This window comes from Branchiostoma belcheri, unplaced genomic scaffold, assembly GCF_001625305.1.
Source record: "Branchiostoma belcheri isolate BF01 breed outbred unplaced genomic scaffold, Haploidv18h27 scaffold1, whole genome shotgun sequence".
Taxonomy (NCBI): Eukaryota; Metazoa; Chordata; class Leptocardii; order Amphioxiformes; family Branchiostomatidae; genus Branchiostoma; species Branchiostoma belcheri.
The window spans coordinates 5,611,627-5,637,297 of NW_017802379.1; the positions used below are offsets into that span (position 1 = coordinate 5,611,627).

The 25,671-nt window shown below is 40.7% G+C and overlaps 3 protein-coding genes across 3 annotated transcripts; 1 reads left to right on the forward strand and 2 right to left on the reverse strand.

Moving 5' to 3' along the window:
* LOC109463973 (MORN repeat-containing protein 3-like) lies at positions 1 to 3,860 on the reverse strand. Its single transcript, XM_019760895.1, has 6 exons — positions 3,769 to 3,860; positions 3,091 to 3,564; positions 2,260 to 2,414; positions 1,728 to 1,887; positions 1,014 to 1,198; positions 1 to 617 (listed from the first exon to the last, which is right to left on the reverse strand). The coding sequence occupies exons 2-6, from the start codon at positions 3,233 to 3,235 to the stop codon at positions 549 to 551; spliced, it is 714 nt and encodes a 237-aa protein (XP_019616454.1). The 5' UTR covers positions 3,236 to 3,564; positions 3,769 to 3,860; the 3' UTR covers positions 1 to 548.
* LOC109463917 (transmembrane protein 120A-like) lies at positions 3,788 to 9,748 on the forward strand. The gene is made up of 11 exons (XM_019760817.1): positions 3,788 to 3,982; positions 5,667 to 5,785; positions 5,960 to 6,070; positions 6,338 to 6,397; positions 6,663 to 6,758; positions 6,922 to 7,011; positions 7,222 to 7,349; positions 7,672 to 7,764; positions 8,016 to 8,080; positions 8,292 to 8,360; positions 8,764 to 9,748. The coding sequence occupies exons 1-11, from the start codon at positions 3,890 to 3,892 to the stop codon at positions 8,944 to 8,946; spliced, it is 1,107 nt and encodes a 368-aa protein (XP_019616376.1). The 5' UTR covers positions 3,788 to 3,889; the 3' UTR covers positions 8,947 to 9,748.
* On the reverse strand, positions 9,565 to 25,671 carry LOC109466815 (ras-like GTP-binding protein Rho1). Its single transcript, XM_019764697.1, has 5 exons — positions 25,666 to 25,671; positions 24,255 to 24,342; positions 16,417 to 16,526; positions 12,234 to 12,368; positions 9,565 to 10,650 (listed from the first exon to the last, which is right to left on the reverse strand). Exons 1-5 carry the CDS (start codon positions 25,669 to 25,671, stop codon positions 10,495 to 10,497), a joined length of 495 nt encoding a protein of 164 aa, XP_019620256.1. The 3' UTR covers positions 9,565 to 10,494.

Below are 25,671 nucleotides of genomic sequence, written 5' to 3' on the forward strand. Positions count from 1 at the left end.
TTTCAAGCTTGTTTAATAACAAGGCGCAATTTGACAAGTCGCTCAAATACACATTCTAGTCCATTATGTATTTCAACATAATATTGACTCAAGAACACTGAGCACTGTTGGAAATTTTTGACTTCATATTGCTTTGATGAATATTTGCTTTGTTTACACTGATTCTTGATGGAATGCAAATTGAGCATGATTTTCAATGGTTAATGTATCTTAAATTGTCCTTACAAATTCTGTACAAAGGTAAAAGGCATTCCCATATACTATAGACTAGTATGTTACACATATTTACATCATACACACTGTTTAAAAGCATCTAACTTCTATGGAGGTCCAGTTTGCCAATAGAAATTTTGGCACATAATTTAGCAACTGTTCAGTATGTACTCCTCTAACAGTTTCATGTTGAGATACATGTAGGTCTGGAGTAAAAAGTTTGTAAAAATGCTATCATTTAAAATCCAATACCTTCATATTACTTCATGATTCCTGTAAAATTTGGAAAGTTTAAAAAACTTGGAGGTACAGTTACATATTCAGTCTCTTCACAACTATTCCTTTTCTTGTAGAAATGTTGCCTTGGCATCTTCTAAAACTTCTCCTGAGTCAGCAAGGGTTAGCTGAAAAGAAAGGGAATACAGTTGGTCAACCAACAGATACATATGATAGAGGATACAGCTGTAAACAAAACAATACATACAAAAAATCAGATTTCAGACTTTGCAGAGGTAAACCTTGGCTTCCTGAATTCCCCCATGAATTCTTACTGGCTCCCAGCCAGAGACCCGAATTTCTGCCTGTCAATCTTTCCCCCACACATGTGGTCAAAGTGACAAACAGATACACAAACCCACAACAATATTGAACCCGGGAGTTATAAGCTAAGAAAGGGAGTGATACATGTCATGTCTAGTTTGATGTTACCTCAATACACTACACGCTTGTAATCAAGAACAGAAAGAACTTTATTCCCTGTTCTATGGACAATATAACACACATTTTGTTCTGACCCTTACCTTAGGTATAGGATAGACGGTTGGTTCTGGTGCCCCCTCCCTGCCAAAGTCTACCATGGTGCCACACTTGGGCACATCCTCCACCCACACACCCTGGTACATCTGTCCCTTGTCCAGGTAGAAAAACTTCCCCTCTCCATGTTTCTTCCCATCCTTCCAGTGGCCTTCGTATCTGTTCTCATTGGCTGGAATGAACAAAGATATCAGCATTAGTACAGCATACTGTATAGCTTGTATAACCAGCTTCACAGGCACATGTCAAGCTAGGCAGCCTCTTGTTCTATTAGTATTACAATGAACGACTTGTCACACCTAACCTTTGCAAGTGTTCTTTAAAAAAGCTATTTAGTGAGGATGACCATAGTATACACTTCAAAAGTACACTGGCCTGCTCTTACATCAAGAACAGTATAATGACATTTTTTTTACACAAAACAAAAGCACCGTGTACCTTGCATTCGTACATTGTGTTGTAACAAGGAGCAATGAGATTTCTGTTGAAAGCTCCTTGGTTTGTAACAACAAAAATAATCATGTTCTTTTTCTTTTTGCAAATTTTATGTCTCTCTGAGGAGTGTACACTCTCACCAAATTGGTCCATACTAAAGAAATTGTTGCATATCATAGTGTCTTTAACCCTTAGTACTATATCATAGAGTACTAAGAGTTAAAAACACTAAGAAATGCTACAATTCTTCCTAGAATGTGACTGACCTAGTCTGAGCATGCCCTCTCCGTTCTGTTTGTCGTCGTACCATTCCCCCTCATATATACTGCCGTCTGTGTAGTACATCCTGCCCCAGCCACTGCGCTTGTCTGCGTACCATTCACCCTCATAGTAATCCTCTTCTGAGTAGAAGTTTGTGCCATATCCCTGCAGATGGGAGAAACAGTCATTAGTTATCTGATGAAAATTCACATTCCTGTACAAGTATTTTGACGTTTCAACTGTAAAATACTATCTAGAGTATTATCTAATGTTTGTCAGTCCAGTTCTGTCATAAAGCTGTTACAAAAATCATTTGTGAAAGGCCATAATTTAGTCAGCAAACTGTACATATGCTATTTCTATAGCTAGTCATAATCTTTGATATATAGATGTAGTGTTGCATACAAACATGTATTATATAACGATGTACACCATAACATGTATTTGATATAGCCATATGAAGAGGAGTGCCGTTTTTCAATTAATAGCCACCAGTTGCAAATTACATCTAAAAGCACTAAAAACTTTACTACTTACATGCTTTTTGTCATTTTTCCACCCCCCTGAGTAGATTTTCTTGTACCCCCCTCCAGGCAGGGGGGTGCTGTAGGTGCCGAAGCCATTCCGCTTCCCAAACTTCCAGTCACCATCATAGATAGCACCATTCCTCTTCCACGTCTGGGTTCCTTTGCCTGTGGTATAGATGTACTGGTCAGTAATGTTAAACTCATCTTTTAAAATCTTCCAATAGGCAATGCAATAAGATGTTATTCATGGTGTACACATATAATGTTAAAGCTGTACAACAATCTAATATAATGTTCAATGCTCATGTTTTCATTAATGATACAGCGTTGATATATAGTTAGAAATGTATACACTGTCGTTATTGCAGAATGAAATGCTTTTTGTTTGTTTTCTGTTTAGTGGGTTTTTGTGAAAAATTATATCCAAGGCATTGCTACTATGGGTTACCAATTATAATATGTCACAACATATTATTAGTGCAAATGCCCAATCTTTTAAAACCCAGGCTGTGAAAAGATCAGTGTATGAAATACACATGTTTACAGCTACTCAAAGACGCAATGATCTGGATGTGAAATGTGGATGTTGTTTTAATTTTAATCAATGTTGTGATCAACACCCCCTAACCACAACAATAACATGAATGACATGCCTGGTTGTCATGTGGTAAACACTACCCGCTTCTAATAACTTAAAACCACCAACATATCAAGCTATACTTAAAATTTGTAACACTGTCTACTGTCTTTGCAATGAGAAATTGCAACAAAAGTCGCATATTTTATAATCGTGATAAACATATTGTTGTAAAACAAAACCCAAGTGTTGAAGGTACGTTACCATGTTTCTTGTTGTCCAGCCATTCTCCCGTATACTGGTCCCCGTTGACAGAATACACTGTATGCCTGACGCCTGCTTTCTGCGCCTTAAAGTCCCAAGACTTCCACAAAGGTTCTGTTGCTCTCGGCTGCTTCAAATGTGGCATCTTTACTTGTCCAAGAAAGTACAGTTCAACTTCCGGAAAGCAGCTCGCAAATTTAGATCTCGTCTTTGCTGTGGCAAACTCTATGCTACCTCCTTGTCACAAGCTCCCCGACTTTAACGAGCATCTACAAATCCTTCAGACTCAAGCTGGGATGTATATAAATCTCTACGGTCCCTCAAAATCCAAGAAAATGTCTGGTTTTCTATTGTCCGAGGTGTATCAACAGGGAGCAAACAAAGTTTGGGCGGCCATGGCAACACAACTCGTCACACATGACCTCTGACCTACAGATGAACCCCAGGGATATTGCTGTCTTCTGCGTACACTGCCTGATTTAATCAACAAACCTCAATATTACTGTAGTAATTTTACAACACACTGAGTACAGCATCATTTACTACGGTATAGATATTATTTTTGTATTTGATGAAGATTTTAAAAAATATTTTGTTAGATACTCAGTATTACTCACGGACAAAGATGTTCCATATTTTCTAGGCAGCAATATACGGAAGCAAAGAACAGCTATGTACCAAATGCGTGAGGCCCCAGGATCAGCCGTTCTGCTCGCGCTGATCAGACGCCCTTAGTGTGATCCACAGTCTTCAGGCTTTCTAGATTTCTGCCACGCGTATACCCACTTTCCCCGTAGCCATGGACGTCTTGGACAGCCTAGACTCAGACAACAGTTTCTCACATCATATGGAAGAATGGGACTCTATGGCAGAGGAATACAAACAACTGGAGGTGGGTCTGTGCGTGACGACGTCAAACTTCGATTTAGCCATAACTTCTACCCAAAATTTATGAAATATCACTGAGTACAGACAAATGCGGAAAGCTATGGATCTGTTTAATATGTGTATGAATGATAGATGATGTTTAAGACTGTTTTGTAACTTCTAACTATATATATTCTTAAATTTCAGTTTTCATGCCCGTAAACGTCTGCGCCAGGTCTGAAAGTTGCAGTTGTAAACTTGCTGACTTGCAAGTTGCTCGTCTTCTTTTGTACTCCCTGCCTTTGTCTTTTTTGTAACCAATTTGCTTGGCCCTGGGTTGCATCACTCGCTTCACGTACTCCTGTTTAACGTGTGTGACTGAATGTGTATTGATCATTGTCTGAATGTGTCATCTGATGGTACAACATCCTGTAACGTTAGTGTTCTTTGCAAGAATCCATTAGGTCAGCATTTTGTGGCTTTCAGCCTCCCTACTATTTGCCTGTAACATAACAAAGGAATGCTTCGTAAAGAAGGAAAGACGGGGGTTGATATTTATGATAAGTGTGTGGTAATGCAATTTCTCATACTATTCACAGTGTAGACAATTGTGAAATAATCACATACATTATAGCTCAGAATTTTTTACGTTCTGAAAATTTGAAACATAAACAGCATGCCATATTTACAAGTACAAAATATAGCCTTGTTTGCCAGTCTTGTTAGGCTTACTATTAAAATTACATGTACTTCCATGCAAACTGATGGTCACTCATCTCAAGGTGAAGCAGGGGTAATTATTACTGACCTAACCAGTATGGCACCCAGGCTAGTAATGTACGTCACGAGGTCTGCTATCTGGGCACACCTGTCTACTTGATGTACAACACAGTAGGATAACATGACAAGATAATGACCACATCTTCTCCAGGAGATTACCTGCGTGATGAGCTGGAATTGGACAGGATTATCTGTAAGCTGGTGCATAAGCCTGCTACACTTTGTTGTTCACCCAAATGATCAGATGGTCTGTTAGTTATTCCAAACAGAGGAGGACTGAACATATGGTCAATGGTGGCAAACTATACATATTGAGCCTTTGTTACTGTCAATCCCTATATCAGCAATAAAATTGTACTTTTTTTCGGTAGGAAATATCAGTTAAAAGGGTTTCCCCTGGACAGGAAATCTGTCGTTCTTGGTAACTTCAGCATTTGCCACCCCCCATAATGTTATCTAGAAATCTAGATAGGTGAGGTTGTGCTGAACATTCTTTGGATTCAAAATGACCTAGTTTCAAAATCTGTTGGCCAATATGAACATCAGCAACAACAAAAAATCTTTTTCTATATTCCAACAGAGTAATATCTCTGTGTAATCTTGAAATGTGCACTTGTTTATGTACATTGTACTGCAAAAGCAATGGCACCAGTTGACTATACAATACAACTTTTGTTGACCTTTCCATCATTATTTGTTCCGGCCTAATAAACCTGCCCTACATTGAGTGAAGTGCTTTGTTGTTTTATCTCTCAAAGTGCTCTAATTTATCCTAACCTTTGCTTGAGATACCACAACAACTGTATTTACATTGTATCTTTTTTTTTCAAACACAAAATAGCAAGCCGATACAGATTTCTGACTTCAAGGGAAATGTTTATGTTGTTAAGGGATAATGACTTAATTTGAATGTCTCTTTATTTTGACAGGAGGAACACAAAGCTTACAAACAGAAGGTGGAAGAACTGAAGAACCTGCAGAACAAGCTGGGAACATCCATCAAGAAACAGAGGAAGGACCTCTTGCAGTTATCAGAAAAACTGCAGGAGTAAGACGATTTCTACACAGAGAACTAATTCACATTTGTGAACAATTTACAACATTTTGAAAAGGCTAAAAACAAGTTTTGGCAGTGTTTCTTTGCTCTGAAATATGATCGCTAATTACATCAGTGTTTTCTCAGTGAATTTCTGATGTTTTATATGATATATTTTCATATCAGGTGCGATGTTCCAGCAGAATATAGGCACAAAGTGTTGGACATAAGAGAAAAGGTGAAGGAACGAAATGAGGTGTTCCGAGAGATTGAGGCTTTCCTACCAAAAGACAATGGGTGAGAGACCTTTGTTACATTTTACTGCAGGTGTGTATTGTACAATGTTTCAGAGACAAAGACTACATGTAATGTATGTCCTGTAGCTGGGTATGTGTATTATATGTGTATTATATGTACACTTCAGCCCTGTCAAAATATAAAAAATTACAGTAACTATCATGAAATGAAAATACACAAGAAGAGTGAGTACAATATTGCTGTAACATTGCATTGTGTTAACGTTAAGCCCCTTTAACACATACCATAATTCCTCCCCAAACACAGCATCTTCCTGAACACAACCCTGGGACACATCAATGTCACCATGTTCAGCAAGTCTGCCAAGTAAGCACAAACATACATATTTTTGTTCAGCTTTTCTTTATTGCATTAGAGGTCAATAATAAACTGCTGTCAATGTTCGTAATATTTATCAATGTCCAGATGTAAGAGAATTTCCCCATTTCCCTTGTATACATCCTAGATTGCACACTATAAAATCAGCTACTCTATTGAAGTTCAGATAGGCTTAGCAAAAGTTCATGTCATATTTCATGGCAAGATACTGAAGGTTGTTTGTCTGATTGTCTGATTTTTGTTTGTGTTTCAGGCACAGGTATAAGGAGGAGTATGAAAAGTTCAAGTTTGTCATGACGATCATCATGCTGTTTTTGTCCTTAACCTTGAGGTTCGTTCTGGAGTCCAGGTACGTAAAACATAGAAAACTGATTCCCTTCTTTGGTTGTTTTGTTATCCCCACTTTAGAGCTTTTACCATTAGGCTTAGGCAATATTAACTGTCTCATGATACATGTTACAATATTATATTAACTGTTTGATGATGATTTCTGTACCTGTTTTTCTCCTCAGAGTTGGTGATGCCATTTTCCATTTCCTGCTGGTGTGGTACTACTGTACACTGACCCTGAGGGAGAGCATCCTTATTGTCAATGGGTCCAGGTAAGTACATATCTACCTTTATGTGAGACTTAGATTTTCAAAGCTGTACAGTGTATTCCAAACCATTATTTGCTGTATCAGTGTATGAGTAATGCAGATTCAATCTCTTACAACAAACAGTTACATTACAATATTTTTTTTCAATATTAGTGTATGTTGCTGATTATTTAAGAACTACGTTGATCTGTTTTGGTTCATTTTCCTGTGTAGAATCAAGGGCTGGTGGGTGGCCCATCACTACATCTCCACCTACCTGACTGGTGTAGGCCTGACCTGGCCTGACAGTACCACCTATCATCTCTTCAGAGATCAGTACATGGACTTTTCCATCTACTTAAGTATGTATTCATGGATAGGTTTTGCCTTATCATGTACTATAGACTGATCCTGACTGTCCATCACAATTAGCATTTCAACCAATGGCAGCATGGCAATTAGCAGTTTGGCCAATGAGAGAGTGGCTGCATATCCATTATATGTTTGCATTTCTAGTTTGCATATGTTTTGATGGAGATACAAGGAGCTATGCTAGGATCAATCTATTCCTACCATAGGATAAGCCTATCAAGCTTTAACAACTTCTCAGCTACGTGTCAACAAGCATGTTTGATAGTACTTAGTAGGCAAGAGTCTAAATGAAGTGTGTCCTCCTTCTGTTAGGTTTTGTACAGATCCTACAGTACTACTACCAGAGTGGGTGTTTGTACAGGCTGAGGGCACTAGGAGAGAGGCACAATATGGACATCACTGTGGGTAAGTACAAACTGTCATAGATGGCACCACCCCTGAGGCATTGCCAAAAATGTGGAGCAGAGATCTATCGTATATCCTCACCTCCTGAATCTAACTTCCTATAAGCACTGCTGAAAACATGTAACAGAAATAAACCTGAGAGATGTTAACTGCATGCCACTAAGTACAAGCTAGAGTCAACAGAAGCAACAATGTGGTATGTAAGTATATGAATGCCACATGAGCAAACTATCTTCTCTTCTCTTACCTAGAGGGTTTCCAGACCTGGATGTGGAGGGGTCTGAAGTTCCTGCTTCCTTTTGTGTACCTGGGACATGTGAGTATGGTAACCCTTCACCTTATCACCTCTGACCCCATCCCATAATACTCAGCAACACAAGATGTCCAACAATTTTATGAATTACCATACCAATAAGATGGGAAGCTAATGTTGTACCCATGTCTTTGCTCAAGTACTGAGAGCATTAAAAAGACCACATATTTTAACAAGATCCGTTGCTGAGTCTTACTTGTTGTTTTGTTTCCAGTTCTTCCAGCTGTACAATGCCTACACCCTATACCAGCTCTCTCGGATTCCTGAGTGTGAGGAATGGCAGGTAAGGGTTGTTTCAGTTGTGAAACCTGCAGTGTTCAGGCTGGCTGCTAGATGGCACTATAGGTTAACTAACTGTCAACTGATAATCCTGCATCAAAACTCCATCACAGGGCAGGACACAAGTCCGACTGTATTTTTCTGACGAAGAACATTTCTGCTTGGGAAAACTTGATACAGGGTTGGACCAAATTCAGATGTGGTTTAGAGACAGTGGCATTATTAAGCACAGTTAGGCAAAACAGACACAGGAGTCTATAGTCCTCCAAAAACTATTGCTGACACTTGACACCACTGAGTTAGGGAACTTTGGTCTTGATGCCTGACCACACTAGTGTATGTTTCTAATGCTTCATAGTTAGGCAATATGTACAAATATCAAAACAATACATTTCTACCCCCTTCAGGTTCTGATGATGAGTGCAACGTTTTTCGTCCTGTTCCTGGGAAATTCCATCAGCACGTGGGGCACGGTCGTCAACAAGCTCGGCGACAAGAGCCACGAGCAGCGTCTCAGGCGCCAGAGCCTGTACCAGCTGGAGAAGTTCAAGAAACCTGGCAGTGGAGGGATCCATCTGCACAGGGACTAGATCAGCCAATCAGCTTCACCAGCACAGGAACTAGATCAGCCAATCACAGAGCTTCACTAGCACAGGGACTAGACCAGCCAATCACAAAGCTCAACAAGCACAGGGACTACATCAGCCAATCACAAGTCATTATTTGCAGCACATACTGGAACGAGTAATCTTGCCAATGTAGTTCATGTATATTGCCATTTCCAACAGTTGTGTTGAGCAAGATAATACTGCACCAAATTGTTCTAAAACTATGCAACACACAAACGGCACCAAGCAATGTGTGTGACTTTTAAAAATCAGCAAAATAATCATTAAATTTTGCATGGTTCGTAGCAAAATGGTCCAGTTTTTTTTGTGTAAGCCAAGTCCTGTCATTGTTGCAAAACTGTGCCTGATTTGTGTGCATGTGTGGTGCACAACATTTTGTAAGTGCACAAGTTGTTGCGATTTGTTACTTTTGCATTTGCAGTGAAGATTTTTGTTGCCAGTTACCATTTCAAACTACATGTACGTTAAGATACCTACCTACTTAGAAAATGTTAAAATTATTATACGGACAATTAAATGTGATGATGACATTCCTATTGGACAAGGAATCTCACAAAAAACGACAATTCACCACAGCAATCTTTTATGCTGAATTTAATATGTAGAAAATAATTTATGGTTCAAGTGGTTTTATGATAATAATAAATATGCCAACAAAGTTGAATGCAACCATAATAACTAAGAAGCCATGATGTAATATATTTAATCTTATGTACCAAGTGTATCTTCAAGTAAAGGATGAAGTAAAGGAAATAAGCAATATTTGCAATGTTTCATGTTGTCTACATTTATACATTGTGGTTCATGACCTTTAACCTATAACATTTGACCCATGACCTAGTATAGCATGACACCAAGGGGTTGCAGACAAAAAATGAGTTTCTGAAAAATAGATGCTCAGAAACTGGTAGCAAAAGTACCTTTGCTACACAATCAGTTGCACTGATAGTACATGTAGTTAAGGGACACACCTACTCTATTAAAGTGTGCCAAACAAAATGAGAATTTTATGAACAAGAATGCTGAAACCAATGTTACATGGCACTGTGAAACTAATGAAAATATCCCTGTGTCCTGCACAGTTCACATACACAGTGGCCATGTGGCATTGAAATAAAATGCATTCATAGTTTCAATACTGAAAATGAGGTTTCTGAGCTAGTACATGATGCCTGCTTGTACAGAAACGTAAAGCCAAATAAGACACAAGATTTCTTTACAAACATTTCAAATACCATGATAAACAGTAAAAAGTATAGAAGTTGTGTTTTTAGATGGTTGTGTTCACCAACAAAGAAATTCTGTGAAACCACCCAACTATATTTCATGGATGTTTTCTAACTGTAGTTACTCTTCCATATGCAAAATTGATTTTCCATGTGACTCATTTACTCATTATTGCCATCAACTTTTTTCACATATATCATATCTAACTACATTATTTGTACATAAGTTCTATCTGAGACAATATGACAACCTTAAAAACACATACATTAACCATATAACACATCAAAGTAAAGTACAGTTGATTTTTCTGTGTCTTCTGGTCTGTACATTTGCTGCTGTCTTCGCTGCCGTCAGGAACACGTGATCTAAGTTCTCGCCATATCTCGCGGAACATTCCATGTACCCACGTGCTCTGATCCTCTTGGCCAAGGCCATTCCCTGGTGAATACAAAAACAAACTGGTTAGAAATATCTAACAGCTATAAGTACAGGAATTCTAATATACTGCGTAACTAACGCTAAAAAACAGCAACAAGCAACTGGATATGATTTTGGAAACGGTCAGACGTTTTAGGTAGCATCCACTACCTTTTGTCAGTGACACTAGAGACTTGCAGGAGAAAGGCAGGCTTATAAGCATGAACTATTGACTATTGCAAGTCTCTAGTGTCAGTTTTTTGGCGTATCTTATTACCTGGATTTCTAACCTTCACCGACGTAACGTGTAACTTAGTCTATTGAGATATGTACAGATAATGTGTAATTTATACTGAGACTCTACATACAATAAGGAACGAGTTATCATTTGACAGTACTTTTCGACTTTATCTTATGGAAGGCGTTTCAGCACTGGGCAAGGGCTCGGTCACAAACTTGTGCGATCGTCCTTCGAAACTGAGTGACAGTCGTGACTGTGTCTTACAAAATCTTGCTGTCTTGTTACGGAGTTTTCTCAGATCTTTGTGATCCATTGTCGGTGGTTGGGTCTGCCACAGCCTGCTTGAAAATTTCACAGCATCAAAATCGACGTGTGTGACCGTCAGCTATTTGTAAATTTGCCTTAAAACGACGGTTTGATCCTATAATCACAATATAATTGGCCCGGCCGTGACACAATGGTTCCCTTTCATTGAAAAAAAGAAAACAAGACTGAAGTTCATTCACGCGTGCCTTGTTATCGAGGCACACACGCACGTTTAAAACGCCTAATTAACCGCATACATTCCGACGTGTTTATTAACGGTTTGAGTTGTTAATAACTTCAGATAACGCGTGACTGTGTCACATCACTGAGTGGTAAAACTTGTCGAACAAGTGTCAACGTGTCTGAAGTTACCGATATTCATTACGTTACTCATTAGTCACACTCACAATTTTAAAGTCATGTATGAGCCGACATTGTGTGTGACTAACAAAGCAGAAAATATGTTTGGGCGTTGATTGTATGGACTCGTGCAAGCCTGGATTTTTAGAGATTTAGTCAGCATAAAGGAATGGCATAAATTGCTATATATGCCATCAAAATAGAAGACCGATGACAATGGCAAGGTTACAAAAATAGAAAGTCTGGTGCCTCCTTTAACTACGAAATATCACCAGAGGCGTCTCATGACTCTGCAGTTATAGTCACGTAATAGGTTAAAAAGGTCACATTAGCACAACAGAACAGTTTGCCAAACCGTATAATAAAGCATTGTAAGATAAACAAGAAATCGGAGATTTCAAACCTCCGTGAAATATTCTTTGACTTCCTTGCAATTGCTATGTTCATTGTGAATTTTTCTGGTTTCGTCTGGATTTTCACACTGGCACATTGCTACCAACTACCTGCCAAGTTCCTACTGGCTCTCATGCTGGATTCTGGGACCCCATTTCCTGTGTCTGACCTTTTTGTGGTCTATTGTGAGGTTATACGTGTGGACGCACGCGAACACACACAGACAAACATATACAAACACATGGACTGTTCAAAAGAAACCAACGATAGGTAACAGAGTATGAATGCCTCTATAGTTGCTTACCTGTTCATATGACACCGGCTCCTGTCCTCTGTACGCCAGCTGTTGTAACGTGTTTCTGTCGTTCCGCAGGTCCGACTTACAGGCGATGAGGAAGATGGGGATGCCCTTACAGAAGTGCCGGATCTCAGGGGCCCACTGGGGAGACAGAAAGCATACGTTATACACATTGCATCCATAGCTTAAAGAATGTGTAAAGGTTCCATTCTTTAGTCGACTTAGGAAATTTACGTATGCTTTTAGTTATGTTTAAATATTGGATTTCATGCAATGACCTTTGAAATTTCTTTACCAATATTACGGTCTTGATCATCATCTTCATCATAACCATTATTATCATCACCATAATTGTTGTCAATCGTCATATGTTATGATGTATCAGAAAAAAAACATAATTGTAGCTGGACTTTTTTCACCATGTAATTCTGCAAGTTCAAGTTACGATGTAATCAAGTGGGACAGTTCGTGGGCCAAGAAAAAAACATATTATTTCGTCAGACCAGCTGCTGTAGTAGCACAAAGAAAAGGCATAGCAGATGTCGAACTCGGAAACGATCTGGAGACAGTCAGGACAGAGAAAAGGCCGTTCTCCGGCTATTGTTTGGGAGAAACAGTTTGAAGCAATTTCGTACTGCCACTGACAAAGGCGGTGGACCAGCTGTCACAAGATTCCAATCGGAACCCGTAGCAACAGCGATTTGACCACCAAATGTTTACTTGCAAAATTTTCTGTAGAAGACAAACATGGTTGTCACGATTTGAAACTGTTAAGCAATATCAAAACACACGTTTAGACTTTTACCTTTGGAAAATGATCACTTCCTTTTGTATGCCTGGCGGGGGGAGCGACATACCGCCTTCATAATTGCAGGTTATTGGATCGTTTGTACCCGGGTCTGGAGACAATTTAGTAGCGCGGCTAGATTCCAGCTTTGCAAGGTCTCTCCGCTCTGGGAGAAGGACGAACAAATAGCCTGGATAGAAAATAAGAGTCTTTACCGATTTTACAGTTCTGTAATTATTAGTATGGGGCATTCCGTACATACCGAATAAAGGACCACACCTTCGATTTGTCACCCCAAAAAAAAGAATCTTTGTACTTTCTGTGAACCTTGAAACGTGACTTCTTCGACAAGAAAATATTTTTTTTTAATGCACTCTTCGTTTTCTGTCAACGTAACATATATTTAAAGTCATTCGCACCGAAGCACTTCGGGGATAAGTTATGTAATTGAAAAAACAGCGAAAAAGAATCTTTGTACTTTCTGTGAACCTTGAAACGTGACTCCTTTGACAAGAAAATGTTCAATGCATTGTTCCGCCAACGTGACATGTACTTAAACTCATTCGCCGAAGTGCCTTGAGGATACGTTATGTAATTGAAAAATGCCAGTCTTCAGAACTTTTGACCTTCATTGTAGCGTGAGAAACATTCAGACGAACGAGAAATTCTCCAAAGTTCTCCTGTATTTGGAGCTATAAAACTGACGTTGAACTAGATTTATAGACAGACCCGGCATAGCGTAAATTCTCTCCAAACGGTACCCGGAAATGAGCCCACATGTGGGGTGAGATTTGCAGCCATGTTGCCCTTGTAGGTTGACCCCAGATTCCAGGGGATACAGTTGTTTTGCCCTTTGAAGATTAGTTCAATATCCCGGAGCAGGTGAGGTGGCACGTACTGCCGAGTTTCAACCTTCGAAAAAACTGCCTTGACTTCAGGCAACATTTGAGCTCATCATTGTTGCATTTATGAAGAAGAATCCACAGACAATAAGGACACAATGACATTGTCGTCAAAATCCAGTTCATGTTCTCTCTTTCTGTTTTGTATACTGTTTATCGTTTGTTTTCTGTTTTAGCGCGTCGTCTGCTTCAGCTCGTCGTCTGTTTCAGCTACCTCGTTGTTTGTTTCAGCTCGTCGTCTGTTTCAGCAAGCTCATCGTCTGTTTCAGCAAGCTCGTCGTCTGTTTAAGCCAGCCCGTTGTCTGTTTAAGCAAGCTCGTCGTCTGTTTAACCTCGTCGTCTGTTTAAGCTCGTCGTCTGTTTAAGCTTGTCGTCTGTTTTACGTTTTGTTCCTATGGTCTTTCGTAATACAGAACCCTTTTTTGCTGCCCCTATGGTGTAATAACAAAACCTTTTTCTCGTATGTCTCCTGCACTTGTCAATGTCAACCGACAGGGGGCTCCGTTTAATGTACATAAAAATGCGTCCACCTTGCAATATCGTCATACTATTACGATCTATTACGAGAAGCATGACCAGAAAATAACTCCGAAACAACTTTCGGTATATTCCGGCTCCTACATCTTTGATATTCCCAAAGGGAGGTTAGTATTGAAAGGTGCGCCGCCATTTTTTTTGGTCTACAAGGTCAAAGTGACAGGGTTCTCCTCCCTTTTCCAATTAGTCGCGTCCACCCCTGCAGATAACCAGTCAGACCTGAGCCCGGCCCACACATGGTCTGAATTCCTGCCTCAGTACAACAATCCTCACAACCTTGCTGACGGCACGTTTCTGTACGACCACTTCAGTCTGCCTGGCTAAGTTCTGCACGTGCTAGAGTATAAATCACAGCTTTGGGGGTGGATGACACGCTGACACTTAACATCAAGGAATCTAAACGCACACTATTATTTTATGTGACAACGGCTAAAATGTGTTGAAATTTGACAAAAGATCAACTGAAGCCGTTGACAAGATGTTTTTGAACTCTAGTTATTTCCTCATTTAATAGGTGGCGTCTGAAATACTTCAGACGCTGTTGTTGAACATTTTTGCGATAACTCCAGTTTACTGGTACAGTATTACTATTTGACATTTCAAAATTCCGCTGACACAAGTATACACGATATTGCCAAGATTTTGAACACAGCGCTTAAATGTGAATTCTCCTCTAGTAGGCATACTAGAAAAGTAAGGCATACTTTTCTCATTGACAGGTACTAGTGCACTGGGTTGTGGAAAACTAAACAAAAACCAAGACATGTGATGTTTGCAGAAGACGAACTGCCCCCACCGTTCTGTATCTCTGAACCCTAACGTCAACTCTGAGCCTTTATTATTCCACCTAACCGTAATGGAGAACAGGTGTATTTACAGACCTCTGGTCCCTAGGGTCGGGAGTAAAACTAACCGTGGAATTTTAACGCCTCCGATTCGGAACAACACCAGGCCCGTATGGTGTATTCCAAACGACCAGAACAAATTACTCTGACCCAAATACCTGACGGCAAAAAATATGTTTTGTTTACGTCAAGCTCGGGCTCTGTGAATTTGTTCAACATGGGGGCATCACTATCATGATAGTGCATTCCTTTTACAGGATTGAATTACGTAAAAAAACCTCTGATATTGTGAAAACAATATTATCGATGGTATTTATTCATCGTTTGCTCTATGTAGCGGCTCTTTATAAGAAGGGGGCGCCGCAAAGGCATACTCAGTTTACACTAGACGTCTATTGGGGTACAGTATTATGTATCAAATCAGATCTGAAACCATTACTAAGAAACACCGGGTTTGGAGAAGAAAACAACGCCTTTGGCGGAAAGATAGCAGATTGTTCCCAGTACTGCAATGTAATAGGATATTGTTTCCAGTACCTGTAATAGAGGCGAAACCGGAATGGTCACTTCATCACTATTAGTGATAGACAACCGGGCCGCGGGGCAATATCTGTCACTAATGGTCAGTTGACAGGGTTATTCACCTATTTCTGGGGTTTGCGCTGACCTTTCGATCGCCACTGATTGGCGGACCCATCACCTGTAAACCCTGTCATCACGCCGGTACCTTTGACGTCATCAATCTCGCGAGAAGTGGTTGAATAATGGGGCATGCTGAATAAGTGTGCAATTATTGGCAGAGTAGGAATTTACATTTTAAGGGTACGTAATCTACTGTATTTTAGGATGAGTTGGATTTTTCAGTTAATGAAAATCCCTTATTTCACTCTTTCCATTTTCAAATCTCGCGAGAATTGGCTGAATAATGGCGAGCCGAATAAGTGTGCAATTATTGCAGAGTAGGAATTTACATTTTAAGGGTACGTAATCTACTCTATTTCAAGATTAGTTGAACTTTTTAGTTAATAAAAATCCCTATTTCACCCCTTTTCGCATTTCAATCTTTCTCCACTCCTCCTTTTCCCGTTCAACAACTCCCTCCATCCCACCTAACTCACCCGAACTTCGACGTTCTCGAAGCTCGCCTGTGACGACACGTCGAAACAGATGATGATGACGTCAGCATCGTTGTAGGACAGCGGTCTCAGCCGGTCGTAGTCTTCTTGACCTTGAAAACAAAGCAACTAAAGATTAATTTTATTTGACACTTCGTCTTCGTTCTATAGAGGTTGAAAGGTCAACAGGAGCCAACAATATATGACACCACACAACAATAAGTGTACTATAAAAATAGACAGTTCAAAGCAGACAGAACGTGCATAGATGAAGAAGTTTCAGAGGATGTACAGGAAGAAAACGGTACCGTCAGAAAGAAAACAGTCGCATTCTTCTCTCCTATTGGCTAGCTGATAATTGAGTTAAGTCATTTTTAGGATTTCAACACGCGCCATGTATAGTGAGCCTGAAGAAAGGTCTACTGTATGTAACAGTGCAACTGGAACCCCGTGTAAGGTTGTAGATAGTCTGCGAAGCCTCGGGATCAAAGAAAAACACGCGGGAAAAATACTGGGACAGAAACTTTGGGACGTACCAAGAGGGGCCGGTAGAGGGCGGGGAAATTTTGAAGTACTAGTAGTAAATAGGGTACTGTTTTTAATATGTCCGATTATATTGCAACAGAGCAATTGTATGTGTGTTTCTTTCTTTTGTGTGTGTGTGTGGGGGGGGGCAACATTTCACGGATTTACCTACCCATGGACAATAAAACAATATTGACAGACTGAAGATGGCTCAGGTTAATGGGGCATAGATGGATGTTCTAGATTGGTCCAGGTAAAACCTTTGCAAAAAATCGATGTGAAGGAGCAAAGTGAACAATGGGCGGCCTGAATCGTCTTCAAACGAAAACATTCCATCAATGCCAGACCGATTAAAGGCCTATATGCCCCCCTCCCCACTGTCACAGGACACCGACTACAATGGATGATTACAGCTTTCAACAAATATTGAGATGAATAGCTTGCGATGACCTAATTTCATGGATTCTCGGAATAAGTGATGTGTAAAAGACTAAAAGACGCGCAGTTTATACTTTACATGTTTAGTATTTCCTATACACACATCTCGTATGATATCTATCTACTAACCAACGTTAGCTAGCTCTAGATAACATTTAGCTCGAACGGGCTTCGCAGACTTCAAGAATTTCGGTGTATATAGAGGCATTTGTGTACAACAACAGAAGTTCATTCTGTGGTTAATGTACATAAATATTGATGTAAGGATATACGAACAATATAAGCTTCTATTATGACAAAGCTATTCCGGACATTTCTATTATATCATGTGAATAGGCATCTAAAATAGCATGATGAATAAAAAGGAAGGGGAGTATTTGTGTATTGGGACGTTCCTTATATCTGTCTCCGGTTAGGTTTGTTTACTTGACGTAAGTAACAAACCCGACCACAGACCACATCCTCTGACGTTCATAACCTTGCAGCCGGAAACCGGTAGTACTCCCCTGTCGTCTGATTATGACGTCACGGCAGTGGTGCTAGCACCCAAGTTCACGTGCACTTGAGCAGTGAACAGCACGCAACAACTGTGTCGGAATTTGCAGCAAAATTCGCATCCCAGAGTTTGGACACATACAGTACATAGTACTAACGTTACATACATATAGCACAAATTATAAACTAGTTTAAAACTTGACACGGTAACAACGAACTGTACTGAAACAAGACTTTCAAATTTGGAAAATCGCAAAATTCTGGTGAGCTGCTTGGCTGAATTTAGACTACAGTTTTAAAATCTAACTAGTTTTTAGAAACAAGACTGAGTTATGAGACAACATATATCCATGGACAGACAAGACTATCCGGTTCCCCACTCTGCGGGCATGTTGACGGGTCCGGACGAGAGTGTTATATCCCTGCCCCTGTTATCCCTGCAATGTCCCGTGCCTAAGTTTAGACCCTACGGAACGCTCCAGAGTTTGCCGTGTTGTAATGGCGCGGATTGACGGGCTGTCGAGCGAGGCCGACCGTGAGTTCGGACATTCCTGTCGGCTTGTCTGTCAGTGCGCAAGATGGCGAAAGGCAACATGCAAGAGATCTGACAAGAACACGAGTATCGGGTATCACCGAAAGCCTTGAGTGAAGGGTCGTTTTCACATTCTATTCTCAAACTTTCTCTAGTAAAATACGTGGGTTTGTGCATCGGGACCTAAACCCAAAGCTAAATCTAAACCCAAACTTAAACCTAAACCCAAACCTAAACCAGTCATAATCCCGGCTCTCTAAACCCAAGCCCAAACCAGTATTCACGGCTCACTAATCAGAAATCTTGTCCAAACTGAACGCACGGCACTACCCCGGTTGGTGTTTGTTTGTGTGTTTGTTTGTTTGTTTATTTGTTTGCTGAACTCCAGCATAAGCGCTATCCTCTGTAGTATTGAACGACAATGCAGAGAAACACAGTGAAATATTCGTGCCCCCCGCGTGCGCAGTACCCATGCGCCACCACGATTTAAGGATCTCTTTCCAAATGATTTATCCTGCTATTGTCTGTTTGAGACGCCACAAACAAATGTGCTATTTCACCTTTCTGAACTTTCCTCTTCACCGATTCCTTCTCTCAGTCCCCGGGGCTGTTTTTCTCTGTGTTTTGTAGAGATCAGGCAGGTATGGCCTGGATACGGTCTTCTCGTGATGTCAGAATGTAAACAACCCTCAGGTGACATTTTACGAGGTATTCAGAGTTATTAGTGACGTAAACGGCCCTTTAAATCCATCATTATCATTGAAATACTTAATATTATGGAATAATTTGGATAGGTCAACGAAGTCATATAAACGTCACAGAATATCATTCTCCGATTTTATTTTTCTTTTGTTATTTTACTCTCAATTGTTTGATCGTTTCGGGAACAATCAGATATGGTTGAAAACTGCAGTAAATATATCGTATCACCGCAAAAGTCTGTTGCAATGGGAATATTATCAGACATGATGTGTCATGAATCCACCCTTAGGGGCGTTGCCAAAAAGTTCACATTTATAAAGATAGCAGTGTATGTGAACCCGGATATGATTGGGTGGTATCTTACAAATGTACAAAATAAAAGCTCTGTTCAATCTTTCTCGCAGACATACACGATTTTTTTTCTCTCATGGTTTTTGAAAGACTGTCAAGATGTCCCGTTCGTGTCACCTGTAGGGAAGATGGGTTCATCTGGAAGAAACCAAACCCGCAACCGCCTCAAACCAGATGTGGGAGAGAATTCCTCAGATCACCGGTGGATATTGGCGCTAATATCGTCTGTCGTCACGCCTTGATTCCCTGTCACGCGAGAAATTACGAGATCGACACCTGTGATGAGATATACTACTCTCTTCATGCCAAACTATACCAACAGCGAAATTCCTCTTTTGCTGTTTCACCATCTCAAAGATTGCATGACGATGTAATATTTCTGAAAGTTGAGACTAAAGTCATATTCTCTAGAAACTCTACAAAAACTAAGGGACAGGTGTAAAATACCTCGCAACGTTATTTCTAGGGGAGTATAGGGTAAATATGGCCACGTGTTGAGTTGACACTTGTGATTTGTGAGTGCCTGTCATCTAGGATTAGTGGTGGGGCTTGTTTACCCGTCAGTATCCGCAAGCTGATCCAAGTAGGTTGACTAGAACCTCCTTTGCTTAGTTCGTTCTGAAATACGTCACACTACTGCCATAGCTTTCTAATATGCAACCTACAAATGTCCTTATTCGGTATCCACACTTGACCGATACATGCTGATGAAAGGCTGTAAACGTTAACCAAATGATCGGCTATGTTTACAGCTAAAAAAACGTTAAGGCTATGTTTACGGGTGAATGAACCGACGTCATTGGTGGAGGGGTTTGTTGAAATCAGAGCGTCTTGGGGGGAGAAGGGGAGTGTGTCTGGAGGAGTGACAACTTTCAGCACCGTCTGGAAAGTGATTTAAAGGGCACCTAAGGAATGCTGCTCCTTATGCCACCCAAGTTATCACGACTTAAGAAAGCCGTTCACTCAACAGAATGTAAACTCTGGTACTTATTAAGAAAACTGTTTAGAATGTTGTAAAGGTGCTAACGCTAACGTTGCATCTGACTATGATATGGAAAACAAAGTTATTGTTTGATCGTTGTCACGTACGTGCTAGAAAAGCGTATAAAAACAGTATACCATTTAATATCTATATCCATTATCCTCCTTCCTTCGATCAGAGACCCTTATTACCAAGTCCAACATTCATCATTTATAAGCCATGATTGAGTCGTTGAAATACGTGCTTGACCTAAATAATGCCAACCCAAAATCGTTTAAAATTGGCCATCCAACTCCTTCGAAAGTGCTCCATAGCTCAAGAACGTTTTCATCCGTTCCGCATAGTAAATTATAGATGACTCGATTGATATCCACTACTTTCGCTGTTCGATGAAGAACTAGGGCGCTCCAAGTATTCTTGTAAATATCGATATATCGATCTTTTTAAAGGACTGAGTGAGTTGTGGTGGACCTGTGTATAGCCTGGTTACCAAACCGATTTCTGCTGCCGAATCTCTTTCGTCCTTGCAGAGGACTAAACAGGTTAGGATTTGAACGCTTCGCGTGGACGTAGCGTCACCGGAAACCATCTAATGCCACCCCACTTGGTCCTTCATCCGTAGCCTATCCCCTTTCTCCCCCGTCATGCAGTGTAGTGATCCTCAATACGAGCTAGTGTGGGCCCGTAACGGTGGCTTTGATGTCTTCACCTGATACTTAAAATTTCCACTGACACAGATATAAATACAGCTCCACACACAAAGGTGGTCCTTGTTCACAACAACCGCTGGTTTGTTTCTTTTCTCTCAGACGTGATCGCTTCACACCCCGGTCTAAAACGTCTCCTAACGCCAGCTATAGGGAGTTACGTCTGATGTCTCCGCGTAGGCTTTACTGCTCATGGAAATGTTCCCAAGCATCGGATGTGGAGTAAGTCCTACAATAACAGACGCCATGTGAGAGGTAACAAATGTAGTGTGGGAATGGGTCGTAGATTGGTGTAAAGGCTCGCAGTAGGACAAAATTTTTGTCTCTACAAGAAATCAGAGACCTCAAACCTCCGTGAAGTATCTGACGTATGTACACCTAGGACAGGACTCGTGAACCGAAAGTGCGCGAACCCAACTTGTGACAAGCCCTAATTGAGTACTAGTACCTCAGTGACAAGCACTAGCTGTATGGCCTGACCTTCCTGTCAATCTGTGGTTACTGCCCCTTCCGTCACTCATGTATCAGGTGCAACGTCCAAATCAAAGGTAAGGCTTTAGATCAAAGCTGTTTCTGGGCGGACAACCATAATACCACAAGGTGATTGTCATGATAAAAAATGTCATTCAAACGGAATCCCTTTACAATTGGGAGCTCATAGCCCCAGAGTAGAAGAGACCAGATCTGTGTAGGCTCTAACGCCGTGACAAGAGGTCAACACCTGTCTCCAGGCCGTCCTAGATATCCTTGGGATTCTGCCAAGTTCTTCATCCGGTTAAGACGCCGGGTCTCACGTCTTGGGCGTGTCAATCAGTAGCCTTGTGCTCAGACTTATCGCCTTTCTATGCTCCATAAGCCATCGTCTAAGCAACTTTTAAATTAGATCTGCAAGAGGAAGTGTTTCGGGGGACTCAAAAACAGGTCGCACACAGCTTTACGAACAGCTCAAAACCACTGTTACATCGGCAATGAACTTCACCAAACTTTGGTGAAGAAAATTCAAAAGAATTGTCAAATGTTACAGATATACAAGTTCCAACGTCTAACAATTTCTGCTGTCTCAAACTTCCATTCGTATCAAAATTAAATTTCTGTCAGTGAAGGAATCACACATTGACGTAAGATCGTTTCTCAGCACCGTCACGTGTGTGATGACAGAACTTCCTTGGCTGTACACTCTATCCAACATGGCGGTAGGAAGAGTTCGTTGCGGTTGGTTTCCATGACCGCATGGCAATGTAACGTTAACATCTGCGCTGATGCTTGAGAAGTTCAAAGGCGACCTCTAAGCTTACAGGTGTGAGATTACCTACAGGGAATCGCCAGGCTACGTTAGAGTGCACACAAAGAGGTCTTTAAACCTCCTAGAAGGGATCTCATGATTTATAGCTTCTACTTCGATACAGTTCTAGTTTTCTCCAAACAACAGGAACGCAAGTGTACACGGATTCTTTGAATGCATGTAAAATGTTTACAAATAGACCCTGAGAGGCGATACTACGGCCTTAGCCCCCACTCGGGACGGTGCACACGCTAATTACATGGGAAGTCGCCCTTTGTAGCCGGTCCTTTGAGACTAGACGCTACAGTCAGGTCCGTACAACGGCGTTGAAAGCGGGACTTCGGGCCTGACCTGGAGCGGTGATACCCGGTTTCCGATGCCGCTTAAAAAGTGTTGTGTTTAGACGTGCCGCTGAATTCTTTTCCTGGGAGGTCATCGTCTAACAGAGGCTTTTCAGGACTAGAGCCAGTAGAGGTGGGCCTGTTTTCTGCAGATATTGCCTCTGCTGTATCAAAATCGTTCTATAATTTTACGTTATCCAAAGTTTTCACAACTTTAGTAGAATGTTGACAGAAAATGAGGAGGGGGTGCCCGCAAAAGTCTTCTTCTTCTACGGCCAACTCTGGCGAAAAAAAAAACACACACGAAAAGATGGCATGATAAAAACTTATTCCCTTCCGATATTCCCCACTAGTCTTGTACATTGTTTGAACCAGATAAATTTCCGCCTGTAAGCCGATCTCTTTCATAACCACGGTGTAACCTAGACCTGTCTTCACACAGATTTAGCGAGTAACTATTTTTGTCCCGAGTAAAGAGACAGAGTTGTTGTACAGCGGACGATCGTGTTGCACAAATGGAGGGGGTGCGTGTTTGCACCGTACCGCACAGGTGCCGCCATGGTACACATGTGACCCGTGACACACCGCAGGAATTCCCGCCACAATTATGGCGGGAAAAATATCCTCACGTTCCGCCCACATGAAATATTTCGGGCCTTTCTTGTACAAATTCTTCAGTTGCACAAGAGTGTTAAGAATAACACGTGTATGATCAAAAATGAGTCATAGTAGGCTACACGTAGGTTCAAGATTTCAGATAGGATTGTAATACACAATAGTGCGCTAGATATACAATGTATTAAAGGCCCGATAACTATTGTCTTTCTTTTGCACTTCAGCTTAATCCTAGATTTACTAATCACTTGATCGGGTATTTAAACAAATGGATGGCAGTGCCACCCAGAGATATAATCTCTTCAAAAAGCGGGACATCCATCTGACCTTTGAACCTGAATCCGATTACCCGTTTCGTGTCGCCGAATGTTGGACCGATCCAGCTTAAACTAAGGATAAACTCACGATAATGGTGGTGTGTGTTGAAGGTCAGATACTAAAACGTGTATACACATATAGTATGGCAGACACATGAGCGCGAATGAAAACAAGAGGAGGAAGCATCAAGTAGTCATGATGAGCAAGCGTTTTGTTGTGGGTACAGGAACACAGCATGGGAAGATCGTAACTCGAGCTATGGCGCATTCGATGCTATCAATAGGAGAAGTGAAGGAAACGCTTTAAAATGATAAAGTGAGATAAGAGTATACATGAGTGCCTTAGTCAGTTCCTAGTGTGGGCAAGTCATCAGGAAAGCGATAAGAAGTTGACATTGAATACGTGTTACGGACACGGAAGTGTACAAAAAGAGAGAAGTTGACATGACATACACAAATATTTTAAAAAGTGACGCATGGGCTTTTCCAACCATTCCTTCGATAATATATTGTGGATTTGGCCAGAAAACATGGGAAAATCTGACTTTGCTTACCTGCTGTGTCCCAGAGGTTGAGTTCTACCAGTTTGGAGCCCAGGTCGACTCTGGTTTTGTAGTTATCAAACACCGTGGGGACGTAGACCTAGGGAGCAACCACATACAACATGTTCATTCACACCATACATGTATACAACAACGACACATTTCATTCCAAGAATTGCTATGTGCACACACAATTTCCTATATATTGCCATTCAACTTATAATAGTGTAACTGTGATCAAAGCTCTTTGGAAGCAAGTAAAGATTATTTCATCCTCTCACGGTGCAGTTTGACCGGGGCGAACTTTGATAATCATGTCAGCCGTTCATCCATATTGCTTTGACAAGGTTACTTAGAGGTCACAACAACGACTCCTATATATATACAAATGTACATGATAAACTTATACCTATCAAAATACGTGCAACCGAGATCACACAATGAAACTTCAAGCCCAAATACTTCATTCTCTCAGTTCTCATGATAACAAACGATGCATATCTATCAAACTAAATTATCTTCACATTGTACATATCTGATTTCGTGCCATTGTACGTAGAGCTTTCCTACTGCTACTTTACACAATAGGAAAAATGAGGCCTATAGCGTACTGAGACTAGCATGGCTAATCCTATCATCGATCTAATGGTCATTTGTGACTAGGGGGTATTCCATAAAGTCCTATTGGGGGGATGATTATTGGTTACGGTGTGGGAAATTTTGCTGTCACCCCTCTTGGCAGTCATCAAATTATTTTTGACAAAAAATTTCACAATTATGCAACCAATGATCTATATAACCATTTTACGTATGCTTTCCAAAAAAATCTTTGTTTGTGTGTGACAAGATGATTCAAATAAATTCTGATTTGCCGTTTGTGGGAAGCACTTGGTATTTATACGAAGATGCTGCCTTATGAACTGCAGCTTACGAGTATGTCAATGCTACTGTACAGAGGAGGCTATACCGCCTTTCTGCATACGTTTACAAAAACAAGATACCTAGATGTTTTAACGTATTTCGCATCAAGGCTAACGTCTTTGTTAACATCAATGTTGCTTTAGGAGTAAATCAAATCAAATAAAGTAAAAAAAAACATCCACTCGTCTTTGAGAACAAGACGCGGGTTTAAGTCACGTGATGACAACAAAGACGTCCTTTTTATTCGCCTTCAAACACTCGAAGTGTCGCAAACATAACATCCCCGTACCAGCGTGCCAAATTAAGATGGTAATCCTCCGCAAACAAGCTACTCCTTCGCGTCACCTTGTTAATTGTCCCCCATTATTTCTTCAACACCTTTGTGTAAGAAAAGATGAACAGATACAACATCTGATTTGCATAATCCCGTAACTGTACCGAAAATGTGTAAAAATAAACAGGAGCTTACAGTCGCCAGTGTACAATGAAATCTGGCCCGTACCGGCAT